We start from the raw sequence: 13,963 nt of genomic DNA on the forward strand, positions 1-13,963 counted from the left end.
GGGAAGAGTGGAGGACTGGCTCTCCTTTGGAAGACAGATGCTGGGGTGGAGATTCAAAACTATAGTCGGCGACATATAAATGCGATGGTGTGTTCTCCCCCAACGCAACTGAAATGGAAACTTACATGTTTCTATGGTCACCCGGATCCTAGTAAGAGACCAGAGGCTTGGAGTCTACTTCGACATATCGCTCGCATAGATCCTATCCCTTGGGTCTGTCTTGGTGATTTCAATGAAATCCTGAGTGCCGATGAAAAATTTGGAGGGAATAGACGCCAAAGGGGATTGATGGAAAATTTCCAAAACACTTTGGTGGTGTGTGGTTTATCGGACTTGGGATATAGGGGACCTAAATATACTTGGAATAATGGTAGAGAAGGGGCCGACTTCACTAAAGAAAGACTTGACCGAGTGGTGGCGAACAAAGAATGGTGTGAATTTTTTCACGGCATGGAGGTTGGTGTTGGGGTCTCACTTTGGTCAGATCATTCTCCAATATGGGTACTGTTGCAGAACAAGCCTAGAAGCCACAAAGGTTCACACAAGTTCAGATATGAGGCTGGGTGGGACCTGCATGCTAAATGTCGTGAAGTAATTGCTAATACGTGGGAGAACAATATCACCCATACTGCAACTCCGTGGCAAGGTATGATGGGAAAAATGGAAGCATGCAAAATATCATTGATGCGGTGGCAAAGGGAGGAGATTGAAAAGCCGAAAAGGGATTTTAATAAACAAAGTAAAAAGCTGGCTGGCCTACAAGATGCTGAATCAGTTCCAGATGTGGGGGAAGCCACTAAACTCCAAAAAGAACTAAAAATCTTGATGGAGCAAGAGGAATTAAAATGGAGGCAGCGGGCTAAAACGGATTGGCTTAAATTTGGAGACCGAAATTCAAAGTTTTTCCATGCTTGTGCCAATCAACGAAGGACGGTGAATAAAATTGATCAAATTCGGGATGAGAGAGGAGGGGTTTGGACGGGACAAGAAGGAGTTGGAAAGGCTTTTGAGAGCTATTTTGCTAACCTGTTTGCAGCAGGTGATGTCGTTAATAATGAAATGTGTCTGGAGGGACTGGGGGGACGTATAACGGAGGAGATGAATGAGGCCCTTCTGAGGCCTTATACTGAGGAGGAGATTCGGACTGCTCTTTTTCATATGGCTCCCCTAAAAGCTCCTGGACCGGACGGCTTCAATGCTGGCTTCTTCCAGAAACATTGGGATATTGTGGGACCTGAGGTTTGCCAAGCTACCCTTTACTCTCTGAATAATGCTATTCTTGATTGCGAGATTAATTCCACCTTTATAGCACTTATTCCCAAAATGAAAAATCCCACATCTGTTACAGAGTTTCGACCGATTAGCCTATGCAATGTAATTTATAAGATTATTTCCAAGGTGTTGGCTAATAGGCTTAAGATTTTTTTACCCCATATTATCTCCCATTATCAGAGTGCCTTTATTCCAGGGAGACTGATTTCTGATAACATATTGGCTGCCTACGAGACCCTTCATACGATGAATACACGGATGAGGGGTAAGAAGGGTTACATGGCAGTGAAAATTGATATGAGCAAGGCCTATGACAGGGTGGAGTGGGGGTTTCTGGAGGCAGTTATGATTAAAATGGGATTTGCACCGCGGTGGATTCAACTAATTATGATGTGTGTTTCTACAGCATCTTATGCAGTTTTGGTGAATGGGGTGCCGATGGGGAGGATAACTCCCACCCGGGGTATTCGCCAAGGAGACCCTATTTCCCCATATTTATTCTTGCTCTGTGCGGAGGCGCTAAGCTCTGCCCTCTTGGTAGCTGATAGAACGGGGGTGATCGAGGGTGTACCGACATCCAAGAGGGGTCCACGACTTAATCACCTATTTTTTGCTGACGATAGTTTGCTTTTTTGCAGAGCAGATTTGGGTCACTGGAATAAATTAGCCAATTTGCTTCAGAAATATGAAATGGCCTCGGGTCAAAAATTGAACACCTCTAAGACGGCTATCTACTTTAGCCGGAATACACCGCAGGCGGTACGACAGACAATTCTGGAAGTGTCACGAATCCCAAGTTCCCAAAGATATGATAAGTACCTGGGCTTGCCGGCGTTGGTTGGAAAATCTCGGACAAAAGAATTCCAGAGTATTCTTGACAGAGTGTGGAAACGCCTGCAAGATTGGAAACTAAAACTTCTATCGCAAGCAGGGCGGGAAATACTACTTAAGGCGGTGATTCAAGCCATTCCGACTTATTGTATGAGTGTCTTCATGCTTCCCAAGGTATTGTGTTCTAAGATTAATTCTCTAATGCAACAATTTTGGTGGGGAGCTTCGAACATACGGTGGATGAGTTGGCGAAAAATGGGTATCCCCAAAACCCATGGAGGAATGGGATTTAGGGATTTCATTTGTTTTAATAAGGCACTCCTTGCCAAGCAATGTTGGCGGCTTTGGCGGACGCCTGATAGCTTAGTCTCCCAAATTATGAAGGCCAAGTATTATGCTAATAGCTCAGTTCTTGAGGCGAAATTAGGGAATAAGCCCTCCTATGCATGGAGGAGTATATTGGGCTCTTGTGACCTGCTGAAGGAAGGATTATTTTGGAAGATAGGAAATGGCAAAAATACTAAGATATGGGGAGATAAATGGGTACCAATTCCCACTAACTATGCAGTCTACTCGGCTCCAAAGGTGCTTAGTCCGGATGCTAAAGTCGAGGAACTCATTGACCGAGACTTACACGGGTGGAATACACGGTTGCTAGAGGCATGTTTTCTCCCTGAAGAGGTAAATGCCATTCTCAAGATTCCTGTCTCAATATACCGTAACGATGAGATCATCTGGAGGGACACCCCCAATGGTTCGTTTACAGTTAAAAGCGCATACCATGGGGCTATGAGACGGGCGGTTCAGGTGCACGCTAGCAGCTCTTCTAGAGGTGAGCCGAAGGAGTTATGGGGTATTTTGTGGAGATTACAAATCCCGAACGCGGAAAAGACTTTTCTTTGGAGAGCATGCCATGATATTCTTCCAACAAAATCGAATCTCTACAAGAGAAAGATCACCAAGGATGCCTCATGTCCTATCTGTACTCTTGAGGAGGAGACTTGCTTCCACACCTTGTGGGGCTGCCCCTCAGCGAGAGATGTGTGGTGTGGGAGCATCAAGAAATTTCACAAGAGTTCTCTTACTGGACCTACATTTGGTAGAGTGGTAGAAGCGATGATCCAATTGTGTGATAAGGAGGAAATTCGGCTGTTTGTTGGGATTACGCGTCGTATATGGCTGCGCAGAAATATGTTCATTCATGAGGGCATTTTCACCCACCCGGATGTGCTGGTTCACCAAGCTCGACTGGCGGTAGAAGACTATTCTGCAGTAAATGGACGAGCAGTAGCTCCTGTGTCCATTCTCGAAGAACCTATCGGGGACAGCAATGAGTGTAGCCCTTGAGGTGGCGCTCATTGCTGTCTGCTATCTGGTAGGGAGAGAGTGGATAGAGGGTATTGGATGTATTACTAGTCTGATTTATTGGGATGTAATGGTTGAGTTTTAACTCTCTGATCTATTAATAAAAGTGCTACTTTTCATCAAAAAAAAAAAAGATATAACAACATTAAATCTTAACCATAAAATGACATTCTCTCTATTTTAACCATAGCTCCTAACGTAACAAAGTCAAAACAAAGGCTCCTATAAGCCAATTGCTACGTACCTTGCTTATGGAGGGAATAGCATCATCTCCAATTCATTTTGAACTGGAGAATATCTAGTTTATGGCTAAGATTTCTTTTTAGAAATCCTAAAGCCATAAATAGGACACATATCTACTAACCTAAAATAATATTAAAATATTATTTTAGATTTAAAAAAATTAAAAATACAAATAATAAAAAATTAAAAAATATTTTTAAAAAATTAAGGGTGGCTGGCCAACCCATAAGAGGGTGGCCGGACCACCCTTGTTGGCCAGGGGTGGCTTTGGCCACCCTAGACCGGCAGGTCTAGGGTGGCCGAAGCCACCCCATGGCCCACGGGGGTGGTCCGGCCACCCCCAACGGCCAAGCTAAAAAAAAAAAAAAAAAAAATTGTTTGGCCCCTAGGGGGTGGCCGGACCAACCCGTTGGGCCATGGGGTGGCTTCAGCCACCTTAGACCAGCCCCTAGGGCCAAACTAAAAGAGAAAAAAATTAAATTAAATAAAATTAATTAATTAATTAATTAATGGGGTGGCCCTAGGAGGTGGCCGGACCACCGTTAGTTTTTTTAAAATATTTTCTAATTTTCTATTATTTTAATTTTAATTTTTTTTTAATCTAAAATAATATTTTATTATTATTTTTTGTTAATAGACATGTATCTTATTTATGGCTTTAGAATTTCTAAGAAGAAATCCTAGCCATAAACTAGATATTCTTCAGTTTATTTTAGACCGGAGAGGATCCTTTTTAAATTTTTTAAATAATACATTAACATATTTATCACATGACATTATCTATACAATTAGATATAAAAACATTAAATCTTAACCATAAAATGACTTTCTCTCTATTTTAACCATAACGCCTAATGTACCAAAGTCAAAACAACGGCTCCTATAAGCCAGTTGCTTATGGAGAGAGGCTGAGAGCACATAAAAGATGCCTACGTTTGAAAGTCAACCAAACAATGAATGTTGGTTGACGTTAAACGTTTGATGAAAAGAAATGGTAGGAAAAGAGATACGTTATACATCCTCTCCTCATCTTTCTCCTATCTTTTTACTTCTCAAAATCACCGTTCAATTTGTGGCCTATGTATAAGACTCACATAACCCCATAACCCCATAAATCTAATAGTAATTTTAAAAAGTGGGAGAATAGAAAAAGAACGAGAAGCGAAAATGAAGCATCTTATATGGAAAATAGAAAACCCAGAGGTGCCAATTTTTTATTTTTTATTTTTATTTTGTTTTTGGTGCCGCTAAAATTGTAGTATAATGAGATAAAACTGCGGCAGTTTAGAAGCAGTTCTTATTATATAACAAAAAAGGGATAAAATGGAGTCCATCAGACAATTATCTACTAACTAATTTTCAATTTTTTTTTTTTTTTTCACTTGATTGGCATCAGACAATTTTGAACTTTAGACATTTCCACTCATCTGGCAGAGAATGGTATACTCCCTTTTAGCCACTTCCGTCAAGCTGTCCATGAGAGAGAAGGTGTGCCATATATTGCTGCAAACAAGGAGCGAAACAGCCAAAGTCAGAGAACACTGTAGTGATGGAGTTACCTGGAAAAGGATCCACGACCATTCTTTTTTGATCTTTATGTTTCTTTCAGGCACATATTTCACTTGGGGCCAGTTGCACAGAAATTATTGGTCAAACATTCACCACTAAACCTGTACAACCTTATGTTTAAGAACTCCATTACTTAATAAATCAAAGGTTATAAGTTTTCCCCTTGCTAGAACGGGAACAAATAAACTTTTAACCCAAAGCTTCGAGTGCAGAAGCTAACAAGCGGCAGGCAATTGTCCTTGACATATAAGTTAGGTGGAAATGGGGAATAGAGTACCAGGAGGACACAAAAGCAGCTTATAAAAGGGAATTTGCACCGATATAGCATTCCCACCTATAAATATGCACCTGAAATCTTTCAGTATACTACTACAGCTTGTTTACTGCCTGAGATGTTTATCAAGTTTTAACAAAATCTGGTGTGGGTCTGCAAGTTGGCCCTCATATTGTATAATGCATTATAGAACGTGGCATTTGAAGCTAAAACCACTAGCTTCACATAGAGGTTCAAGCCCATTTATTCATGGAATCAAAGAACCAACTTTTATTTCTCAATTAGTCTTTTTGCAACAGCTCATCTTTAGTCCCCTTTCCATACCAACTTACCCCAAATAGAATTTTAGGATCATCAGATGATATTCTAGAAGAACCCACAATTTATCTTTTTTAAAAATCATTTACTCGAGACAGTCTGGGAAACCTTAGAAAATCTTTTTCAACAACAATCCCCCTATTTGACTGTTATATATATATATATATATCAATGACTATGTCAAACTTTATACTTAGCAATTGAAGGGTGCAATACAATTTTCACCAAAACAGGATATCATTACAGAAATTGAGGACCAGCATACAAGTAAATTACATAACAAAAATTTCAAGGTTTCATGCATCTAATCTTTAAGCATCAATTTTTTACTTCAATGGCCCCATTAATAACAAAAGAACATGTACAAGGGAAAAGGCAATGAATTCGTACATGTAAAAAAGTCACTAGATGTAATTGATCAATCAGCTTTCCTTAGCAAACAAAACTCAGTGAAAGCATATCAATAATCATACAGATGCAAAAACTGAGTATACTCAATAAGTAGCATTGCAGCACTTACTGCATGATATTGGTATGGCGATTTCCCTTGCCGCTCAAAGTGTTTTGCCATGATGCAGAACTCGAGTGGACCCCACTCTTCCGCTTCGAAACAATTGCCAAGTGCAGCTTTATATAACTAACAGCAAATCAAAAGCCCAAATTTCAATCCAAAGACCAATATTATATCAAAAGGAGACAATTGTCACATCCAAAACTACAAACTGGAACTCTGAAATCATATTTCTCACAAACCTTAGCTGTGTCGGTCAAGAGCTCGGTTCCAGCAGGGTAAGACGCATAGTATTGGTCAGCTCTAGAATACCCAGCTCTCGTTCTGCAACCCCAAAAACCCAGAAACAAAAAAGGCCACAAAATAGAGAAGGCCATAAAAACATAAGCACCAAGACCAAGGCGTGTTTTTAGCATTATACAGGAGCTTGAAGTGGTACTAGACTCACGTGTTACTCGTGTAAGCATAGCTCACGACCGTAGTGAAGCAGAAGAATCCGGTATAGGATACAATTCTTCGAAATTTCTGAATGTTCAGAACCTCTTTGAAACCATTGTATACTCTCATCGTTGACGATATACAAATTGTCCCTGAAAGCCAAAATGTCCAAGCAGTCATCAGCGAGACATTTAATCAAACATTTGGCGATCATGAGCGAACTGCCATCTTAATCCTACTTAGCTACCTCCTTGGATCCTTTTTTTTTTTGTATGAATCTTGGTGTTGGGTGCTGGGATTTAAAGTAGAAGAATACCAGATTAGAGGGTACAGTAGATGGGGAAGTTTGGGGACTCACTGAGTCACTGTGATGTAATTTGGTGGGTTTTTTTAGTTACCTTTGGAGCTTCCCAGTTGTGATTTCGAAGGCTTCACAATCCACAATTTTCTGTTTGTTTGTTGTTCAAATCTCCCAGCAACACTAGCATTGATAATTAATCTCCATGGAAACAAATACGAATGTGCGTACAAAATGTCGTCAAGGATGTAGGGTGAGACTCGAGCAAGGAGAGACGAAGAGAGCAGAGAAGGTTGATCACTAGTTCGCTACGATACGGCTTTCACTAAAAGAGAGTTGGTAATGAACAATTAGAGCTATAGTTGCCTTCATATATTCTTCAATCTCGACCGTCCATTGCTTTTACAAGTAGATATCCGGTTATTCTCTCTACTCATGGTCGAATCGTTGACAGCAAAGTTTTTTTTTTTTTTTTTAGTAATAAAAAAGGGTAGGCCACTAATTGTAGTTATCTTAATCCGGCGTGACCATAGTAGTACTTACTCCTTAGAAACTGTACACGAGGGACCTAGACAGTGAGAATCATAACCCAAACCAGCCTGCATCAATGAAATTTTAAGGCGATTAATATTGATCAGGCATATGTGGAATTCTTCTTTAAATCATTGTAGAGATTCGAACCCACTCCTTAATACATGTCTTAACTACTTTTTTTTTTTTTTGACATGTTCACATAAGAGGGGAGGAAATTCAAACTAATAACTTCCACTTTATAAGGCGTAATTCTTAACCGATTGAGCTACTACTTTAGAAACATCCAAAATCAGTTAGTTGGTACCACAGCTCAAAACAAAATTGCCCAATGAAACCGTTGGAAAGCTATCAAAGTCAATTGGTGCAGTGGGTCAATCGACTTATAGGACCCTATGCTTATTCTTATAGACTTGCTATTTTCTGGTCTCTTTTTCAAATCTATTACTGAGTCACAAGTTTAATGATGAATTTAAAAAATAAATAAATAAGAAATACTAAATCTCATAACTTTGATTCTTGAGAACATGGATAGGTTGGTCAAAGGTAATCCTTTCCAGTTAAGAGATCGGATCGATCTCCCACGTCATTTTTGCGAGCGAAAAAAAAAAAAGAAATCAACTGCTGTTTCGAGTTTTGAGTTTCAAAAATCCAATATTTAGTCTTTTATGTTTTCTTTGATTTTAATTTAGTATTTGGATTTTCAATTTCAAAAATTAAATCCTTCAATTTTTCCTAACTTTTAAATAAATTCTTCAATTACTTTTTCGTCAAAATTTATGATGTAAATAGATAGAGCGCAATTGGACGCATAGGCACGTAATCATTAAAATGTTAAAATTGAGAGTTTGTTTAAAGCAATTGAAATTGGACGAGTTTGTTCGAACGAAATTGAATCTTCACGTGGCAGAATAGCATGCCCGAGTATGTGAGAAGTGCCCCGCATTTAAACGGTTTTGACATACATCATTCGAATGAACCCTAAGTTTGTTTAAAAGTGTTAAACTAATGATTAAGTGATTAAATTTACCTCTTCTTATTAGCTTTAAAAATGAAGTTTGAGTCCACACATGAGGAGGAGTGTTAAACTAATGATTAAGTGATTAAATTTACCTCTTTCTATCAGCTTATATCATGCACAACGCATTGGTAGGTGAGATTGATTCATTTGCATCTGTCATGTGTTCATTCCAACAAAACTAATTGTTCATTTCCTAATTGTTCTTTCTCAAATCTAGATGTAGGCTTCTATTTTCTAAACGGAAATCCTTCCCTAATTGTTCTACAAAATGTCTCTGTTGTCATATGATGGCTTTCTAAAGATGAAATCCTAATAACCTTTGAAGGAACATAAAGAATAAGATATATAATATATCATATGTTTAGGTATGAGCGAAAATCCTTTTTGATTCTTTGATTCGGTCCAAGTCATCTCTTTCTCAAATCTAGATGTTCTTTCCATAGACATTTTCTCTTATTCTGGCCTTTTGTAGAATAATGATATAAAGAGGATTAGAGTCTTCTTAAAGTATTCTTAAATGTGATTTTAAAAACTACGTCATATTTGAAAGGACTGTTTCGTAAGTGGAATCTGTGTTAATCAACCCTGTTATTATTTACTAAATCAAACAAAGACATATAATAAGGCCTTTCATTTCAAACGTCTACGTTTTGGACTGCTTCAATTGTTTTTGTCAATTATCATACTATATAATATTTTTAATTACCTAAATTAGGATTACCCTAATTTTATGATTTGTTTTGTGCTTCCTTTATCCCATTCAAAAGTATTACGTAAGCTAAGTTTTTATGTAAAAAATTACAAAATTTCGATTTAAAAAATGTAAATTTTTTTTATTTTTAAACCAAAGGTAAAGGGATTTTTTTTAAAAATGCACAATTTTAAAATATAAATTACGATTTTAAAAATCAAATTATGATTTTACAAAACGCTTAATTACATTTGTAAAAATCACATTTGAAAATCGTTTTCTTAGATCGCAATTTTTAAAACCACAGACCCGAAAGAAAGACATGAAGTAAAAGATAACACGGTGTTACAGTTTGCAAGCGACTGAATCAAAAGTCTATTGTTCTTGGTTGACTTTGACTCTTCTTCACCTTCCCTTGTATTGCTTAATTAAGAAAAAAAAAAAAAAAAAAAAAAAAAAAAAAAAAGAACGAAGAAAAAAAAACAGAGCGGCAACCCATTGAAGTAAAGCGACTCGGCAAGAACTCAAACAAAAAAGTCAAAACATCTGGGATTATTTCTATGAAAGTTGTCGATGTTTCTTGTATTAGCCGATGCTGCTAACAATGGAACTATAAATTGGATGGCCTTTCAGTAAGCTGAATGCTCAGTACGCTCTCACTCTAATGGGCTCGAGAAGTTCCAACTTACTCAAGCTCCTCTTTTTCATCTCCTTTCTCCTCTTCCTCGTCATCTTCTTCCTCTACCACATTGCAGCCTTATCACCACGCATTGAGGCAACTGTTGCAGAAGATCCAATACCACGCACTTCCTCAAGGCTCTCCTTTTTCTTTCCGGATGATGCCCTCCCCGCCAAAACCGGCTACCTCTCCGTCAATCAAACCAGCAGCTCTGCAATTTTTTATGCCTTGTACGAAGCTCAGGACCCCATTTCGCCGCTCTCCCAAACCCCAATTGTCGTATGGCTCCAGGGCGGCCCCGGCTGCTCCTCCATGGTCGGCAACTTCTTCGAGATCGGCCCCTGGCGCGTGACATCTCGTTCTGATTCTTTTGTACTTGAATCCAATCCGGGTTCTTGGAACCGCATATTCGGCCTTCTTTTTCTTGATAATCCAATTGGAACCGGGTTCAGTGTTGCTTCTACACCGGAAGAAATCCCAAGAGACCAATTTTCTGTTGCCAGCCATCTTTTTGCTGCGATCACTTCTTTTATTGAACTAGACCCTCTGTTCAAGTCTCGCCCGCTATACTTCGCAGGTGAGAGTTATGCTGGGAAGTTCGTTCCAGCGATTGGGTACCATATTTTGAAGGCGAATGCTTACTTGCCGGCTTCAAAGCGGGTGAACTTGGGCGGCGTTGCTATAGGGAACGGGTTGACGGATCCGGTGAACCAGGTTTCTACTCACGCTGCGAATGCTTACTACTCTGGTTTGATCAATGAGAGGCAGAGAGATGAGTTGGAGAAATTGCAGCGGGAGGCAATTAATCTGACCAAAATGGGCAAGTGGAGAGAGGCAACAAACGCAAGAAGCCACGTTCTGAGTATGTTGCAAAGAATGACAGGGCTGGCGACATTGCATGATTTTAGCAAGAAAGATCACCCGTACGAAACGGAAATGGTTTTTGATTTTTTAAGGAAAGAAGAGGTGAAGAAGGCTTTGGGAGTGAAGGAAACGTTGGTTCAAGACGTGTGCAGCGATGATGTGGCGGCTGCTCTGCACGACGATTTCATGAAGAGTGTGAAGTTCATGGTGGAATTTTTGGTGAAGACGAGCAAGGTTTTGCTGTATGAAGGGCATCTGGATATGAGGGATAGTGTGGTTTCAACGGAGGCATGGGTGAAGACAATGAAGTGGGAGGGGCTTGAGGAGTTCTTAATGGCAGAGAGGAAGGTTTGGAGAGTGAATGAAGGGCTTGCTGGGTATGTGCAGAAATGGGGGAATTTGAGTCATGCTGTGGTTTTAGGAGCTGGGCATCTGGTGCCTAGCGACCAGGCATTGAGTTCCCAGGCAATGATAGAAGACTGGGTTTTGGAGAGGGGTTCGTTTGGCTACGAGGATATTCAGAATGAGTTATTATTTACACTTTTTGATTAGTAGGATTTGTCATCAGATTTATGAAGTTCAGTGTAAGTTTTATATGTTCTTCCTCAAATTCTGTTCAAATCATGCTGAAGATGAAGATGGGATGCTAATTATGTACTTTGTATGATATGGTGGCACATCAATAAGCAACTTATTAGATGAATAGCAGTTGCACCAATTTTCTTGATTGGGTCTCCCAATGGTTTTTTCTTTGTTTTTTTTTTTAAGTCAACGGCCTTGGCCTGTATTTCTTATTTTAGTCTGACGGATCAGGATCCATTGGATTTGTATTTCTTATTGACCTGTCAGATCCGTGAGATTAGCTATTCTCAACGATTCGTATTTTGTCGGCTCACAATCTTGCTATTGATTTTGTGTGGAAAGAATCAATGATCAGTTAAAATTATATATCTATTTTAACTGATCTTGTTTGGGAAGCAAGATTTTTCAACTCAAACTCAAACTCAAATTTTTTCTAAATTCATGTTTGGCAATTTTTTAAATTCAACTCAACTCAACTCAAATATTTTCAACCCAATTAATAAAAATTATAAATAAAGATTGAAAATAAATAAATAAATAAATTTAGGATGGTCGGAACACCTTAAGTGGTGGCTGGATCGCCCCTAAGAATCTGAGAGTGATCGATCCACCCCCCAGGGGAGGATCGGCCTCCCCCAAAGGCTGAAGCTAATGAGGATGGTCGAGCCCCCCCCCCCCCCCCCCCCCACGTTGTCTAATTTGGGGGGTGGCAAACCACCCTCATTAGATTTGGGGGTGGTCAATCTACGCACTAGGGTGGATCGACCATGCCCAAGTAGCCGTTGGGGGTGGCTCAACCACCCCCAAGCAGTTTTTAGGGTGGTCGAGCCCCCCCAAAATTGTTGTTGGGGGTGGCTCGACCACGCCCATTAGTTTCGGGGGTGGCTGATCCACCCTCTAGTGGTGACTCAGCCACCTTTAGACACCTGGGGATGGCTGATCCACCCCTCGATGGTAGTTTGGCCACTCCTAGGGGTGGTATAAAATTGCCCCTAATTTTTTTTTTTTAATGATTTTTTTTTTTAATTATATGTATTTTTATAATTTTACTTAATTTTATCAATTACCATCCAAACATAATCTTAACTTTTTTTTCTCCTCAATATTCACACTAAAAATAAACTCAAAAATGAATTGAGTTCAAAACCAAAAAATGACATTCCCAAACAACAAACATGTGATAGGTATTGATAAGGGTATAAATTCTTTGTAAGTATTCTTAAATTAAGAGATTTGTAACCCTAATTATTTGTATTTGAAATTATTTAAAGGAAAAAATATAAAAAAGCCTCCTAAACTATTAGACATTTGCAATATAGCCCCTCAATGTTTAAAAAGTACTAAAGTAGTCCCCCAAATTACCAAAATGAATCAAAAATGCCACTTATTTTTTTTATATTCCTATAATATCCCATTCTTTTTTCTTTTTTTTTTTTTATATTCCTATAATACTCATATTCTTTTAACAAATAAAATAATAAAATAATTGTAAAAAAAAAAAAAACCAATGGGCGAATAAATACAAAAAAAAAAAAAAAAGTTTTTTGAAATAAATAAATAATTAGTTACTATAGTTGGCCTAAATTATAAATTGCTTCATGTCGTATTAAAGTAAAATCAAATGTACGGTTCTTGAGATATTCCAAAAAAAAAAAAAAAAAACAATTTAGTCCCTAGAATAATTTGTAATTTATGCCAATTATAGTGACTAATTATTTATTTATTCCAAAAAACTTTTTTTTTTTTTTGTATTTATTCGCCCATTGGTTTTTTTGTATTTTTAAAAAATTGTTTGGCTTTTTTTACAAGTATTTTATTTGTTAAAAAATAGGGGTATTATAGGAATATAAAAAAATAAGTGGTCTTTTTGATACATTTTGGTAGTTTTGGGGGCTACTTTAGTACTTTTTGAATATTGAGGGGCTATATTGCAAACGGCTAGTAGTTTTGGGGGCTTTTTTTTATATATATATTTTTCCCTTATTTAAAATCGAGTAATGCTATTGATCATCTTTCTATCCTCCTAAAGTTGATATATCTTTCAAAATCACCATTGTATCAAAATTCAAGTATGTTTCATTTAAAATTTAATGGTGATTTTAAAAATCACATCAACTTTAGGAGGATAAAAGATGGTCCCTAACATTATTCATTTAAATCACATATAATGCTCTATTCGAATCAAATATTAAGGAAATGGTAGCCAGACCACCTTTAATTTATGTCCAATTGTATTTGAATGTTTGTCACTTTGCCAAAAAAAAAAAAAAAAAAAAAAAAAGGGTATAATTACCTTTTCCCCCATCAACTACAACTCATTTTTCATTTTCTCCCCATGAACTACCAACTGTACCACCCGACCTCTATGAACTACCATTTTGTGCCCAAAACTCCAATTCCGTCAATCAAAGGCGTTAACTCAGACGGTCAACCCGTCACATTGGCCCCATGAACTACAATGCATTATCATTTTACC

At 38.2% G+C, this 13,963-nt stretch overlaps 1 protein-coding gene and 1 pseudogene across 3 annotated transcripts; one reads left to right on the forward strand and one right to left on the reverse strand.

The window, feature by feature from the left end:
• Nucleotides 1-4,992: 4,992 nt before the first annotated feature.
• On the reverse strand, nt 4,993-7,472 carry LOC132179176 (uncharacterized). 3 transcript variants are annotated; one of them, XM_088515902.1, is made up of 5 exons: nt 7,220-7,472; nt 6,832-7,113; nt 6,626-6,707; nt 6,393-6,509; nt 4,993-5,214 (listed from the first exon to the last, which is right to left on the reverse strand). In XM_088515902.1, the coding sequence occupies exons 2-5, from the start codon at nt 6,999-7,001 to the stop codon at nt 5,164-5,166; spliced, it is 420 nt and encodes a 139-aa protein (XP_088372028.1). In that variant the 5' UTR covers nt 7,002-7,113; nt 7,220-7,472; the 3' UTR covers nt 4,993-5,163. The 3 variants fall into 3 exon arrangements, with proteins under 3 accessions (XP_088372028.1, XP_059447817.1, XP_059447816.1); XM_059591834.2 differs by having other exon boundaries at nt 6,832-6,973; nt 7,220-7,471; XM_059591833.2 differs by having other exon boundaries at nt 6,832-7,472.
• Nucleotides 7,473-10,026: 2,554 nt separating this feature from the next.
• Nucleotides 10,027-11,457, forward strand: LOC132178193 (serine carboxypeptidase-like 50 pseudogene; annotated as a pseudogene).
• The last annotated feature ends 2,506 nt before the right edge of the window (nt 11,458-13,963 follow it).

This window comes from Corylus avellana, chromosome 4 (assembly GCF_965113065.1).
Source record: "Corylus avellana chromosome 4, dhCorAvel1.hap1.2, whole genome shotgun sequence".
Taxonomy (NCBI): domain Eukaryota; kingdom Viridiplantae; phylum Streptophyta; class Magnoliopsida; order Fagales; family Betulaceae; genus Corylus; species Corylus avellana.

Excerpts from the sequence above, each read along its gene's own strand:
- LOC132179176 (XM_088515902.1), bottom strand. The coding sequence starts at position 7,001 with ATGACTGCTTGGACATTTTGGCTTTCAGGGACAATTTGTATATCGTCA. Across the intron at positions 6,708-6,831 it reads TATGCTTACACGAGTAACAC|AACGAGAGCTGGGTATTCTA; the intron begins GTGAGTCTAGTA and ends TTGGGGTTGCAG. Across the intron at positions 6,510-6,625 it reads TCTTGACCGACACAGCTAAG|TTATATAAAGCTGCACTTGG; the intron begins GTTTGTGAGAAA and ends ATTTGCTGTTAG.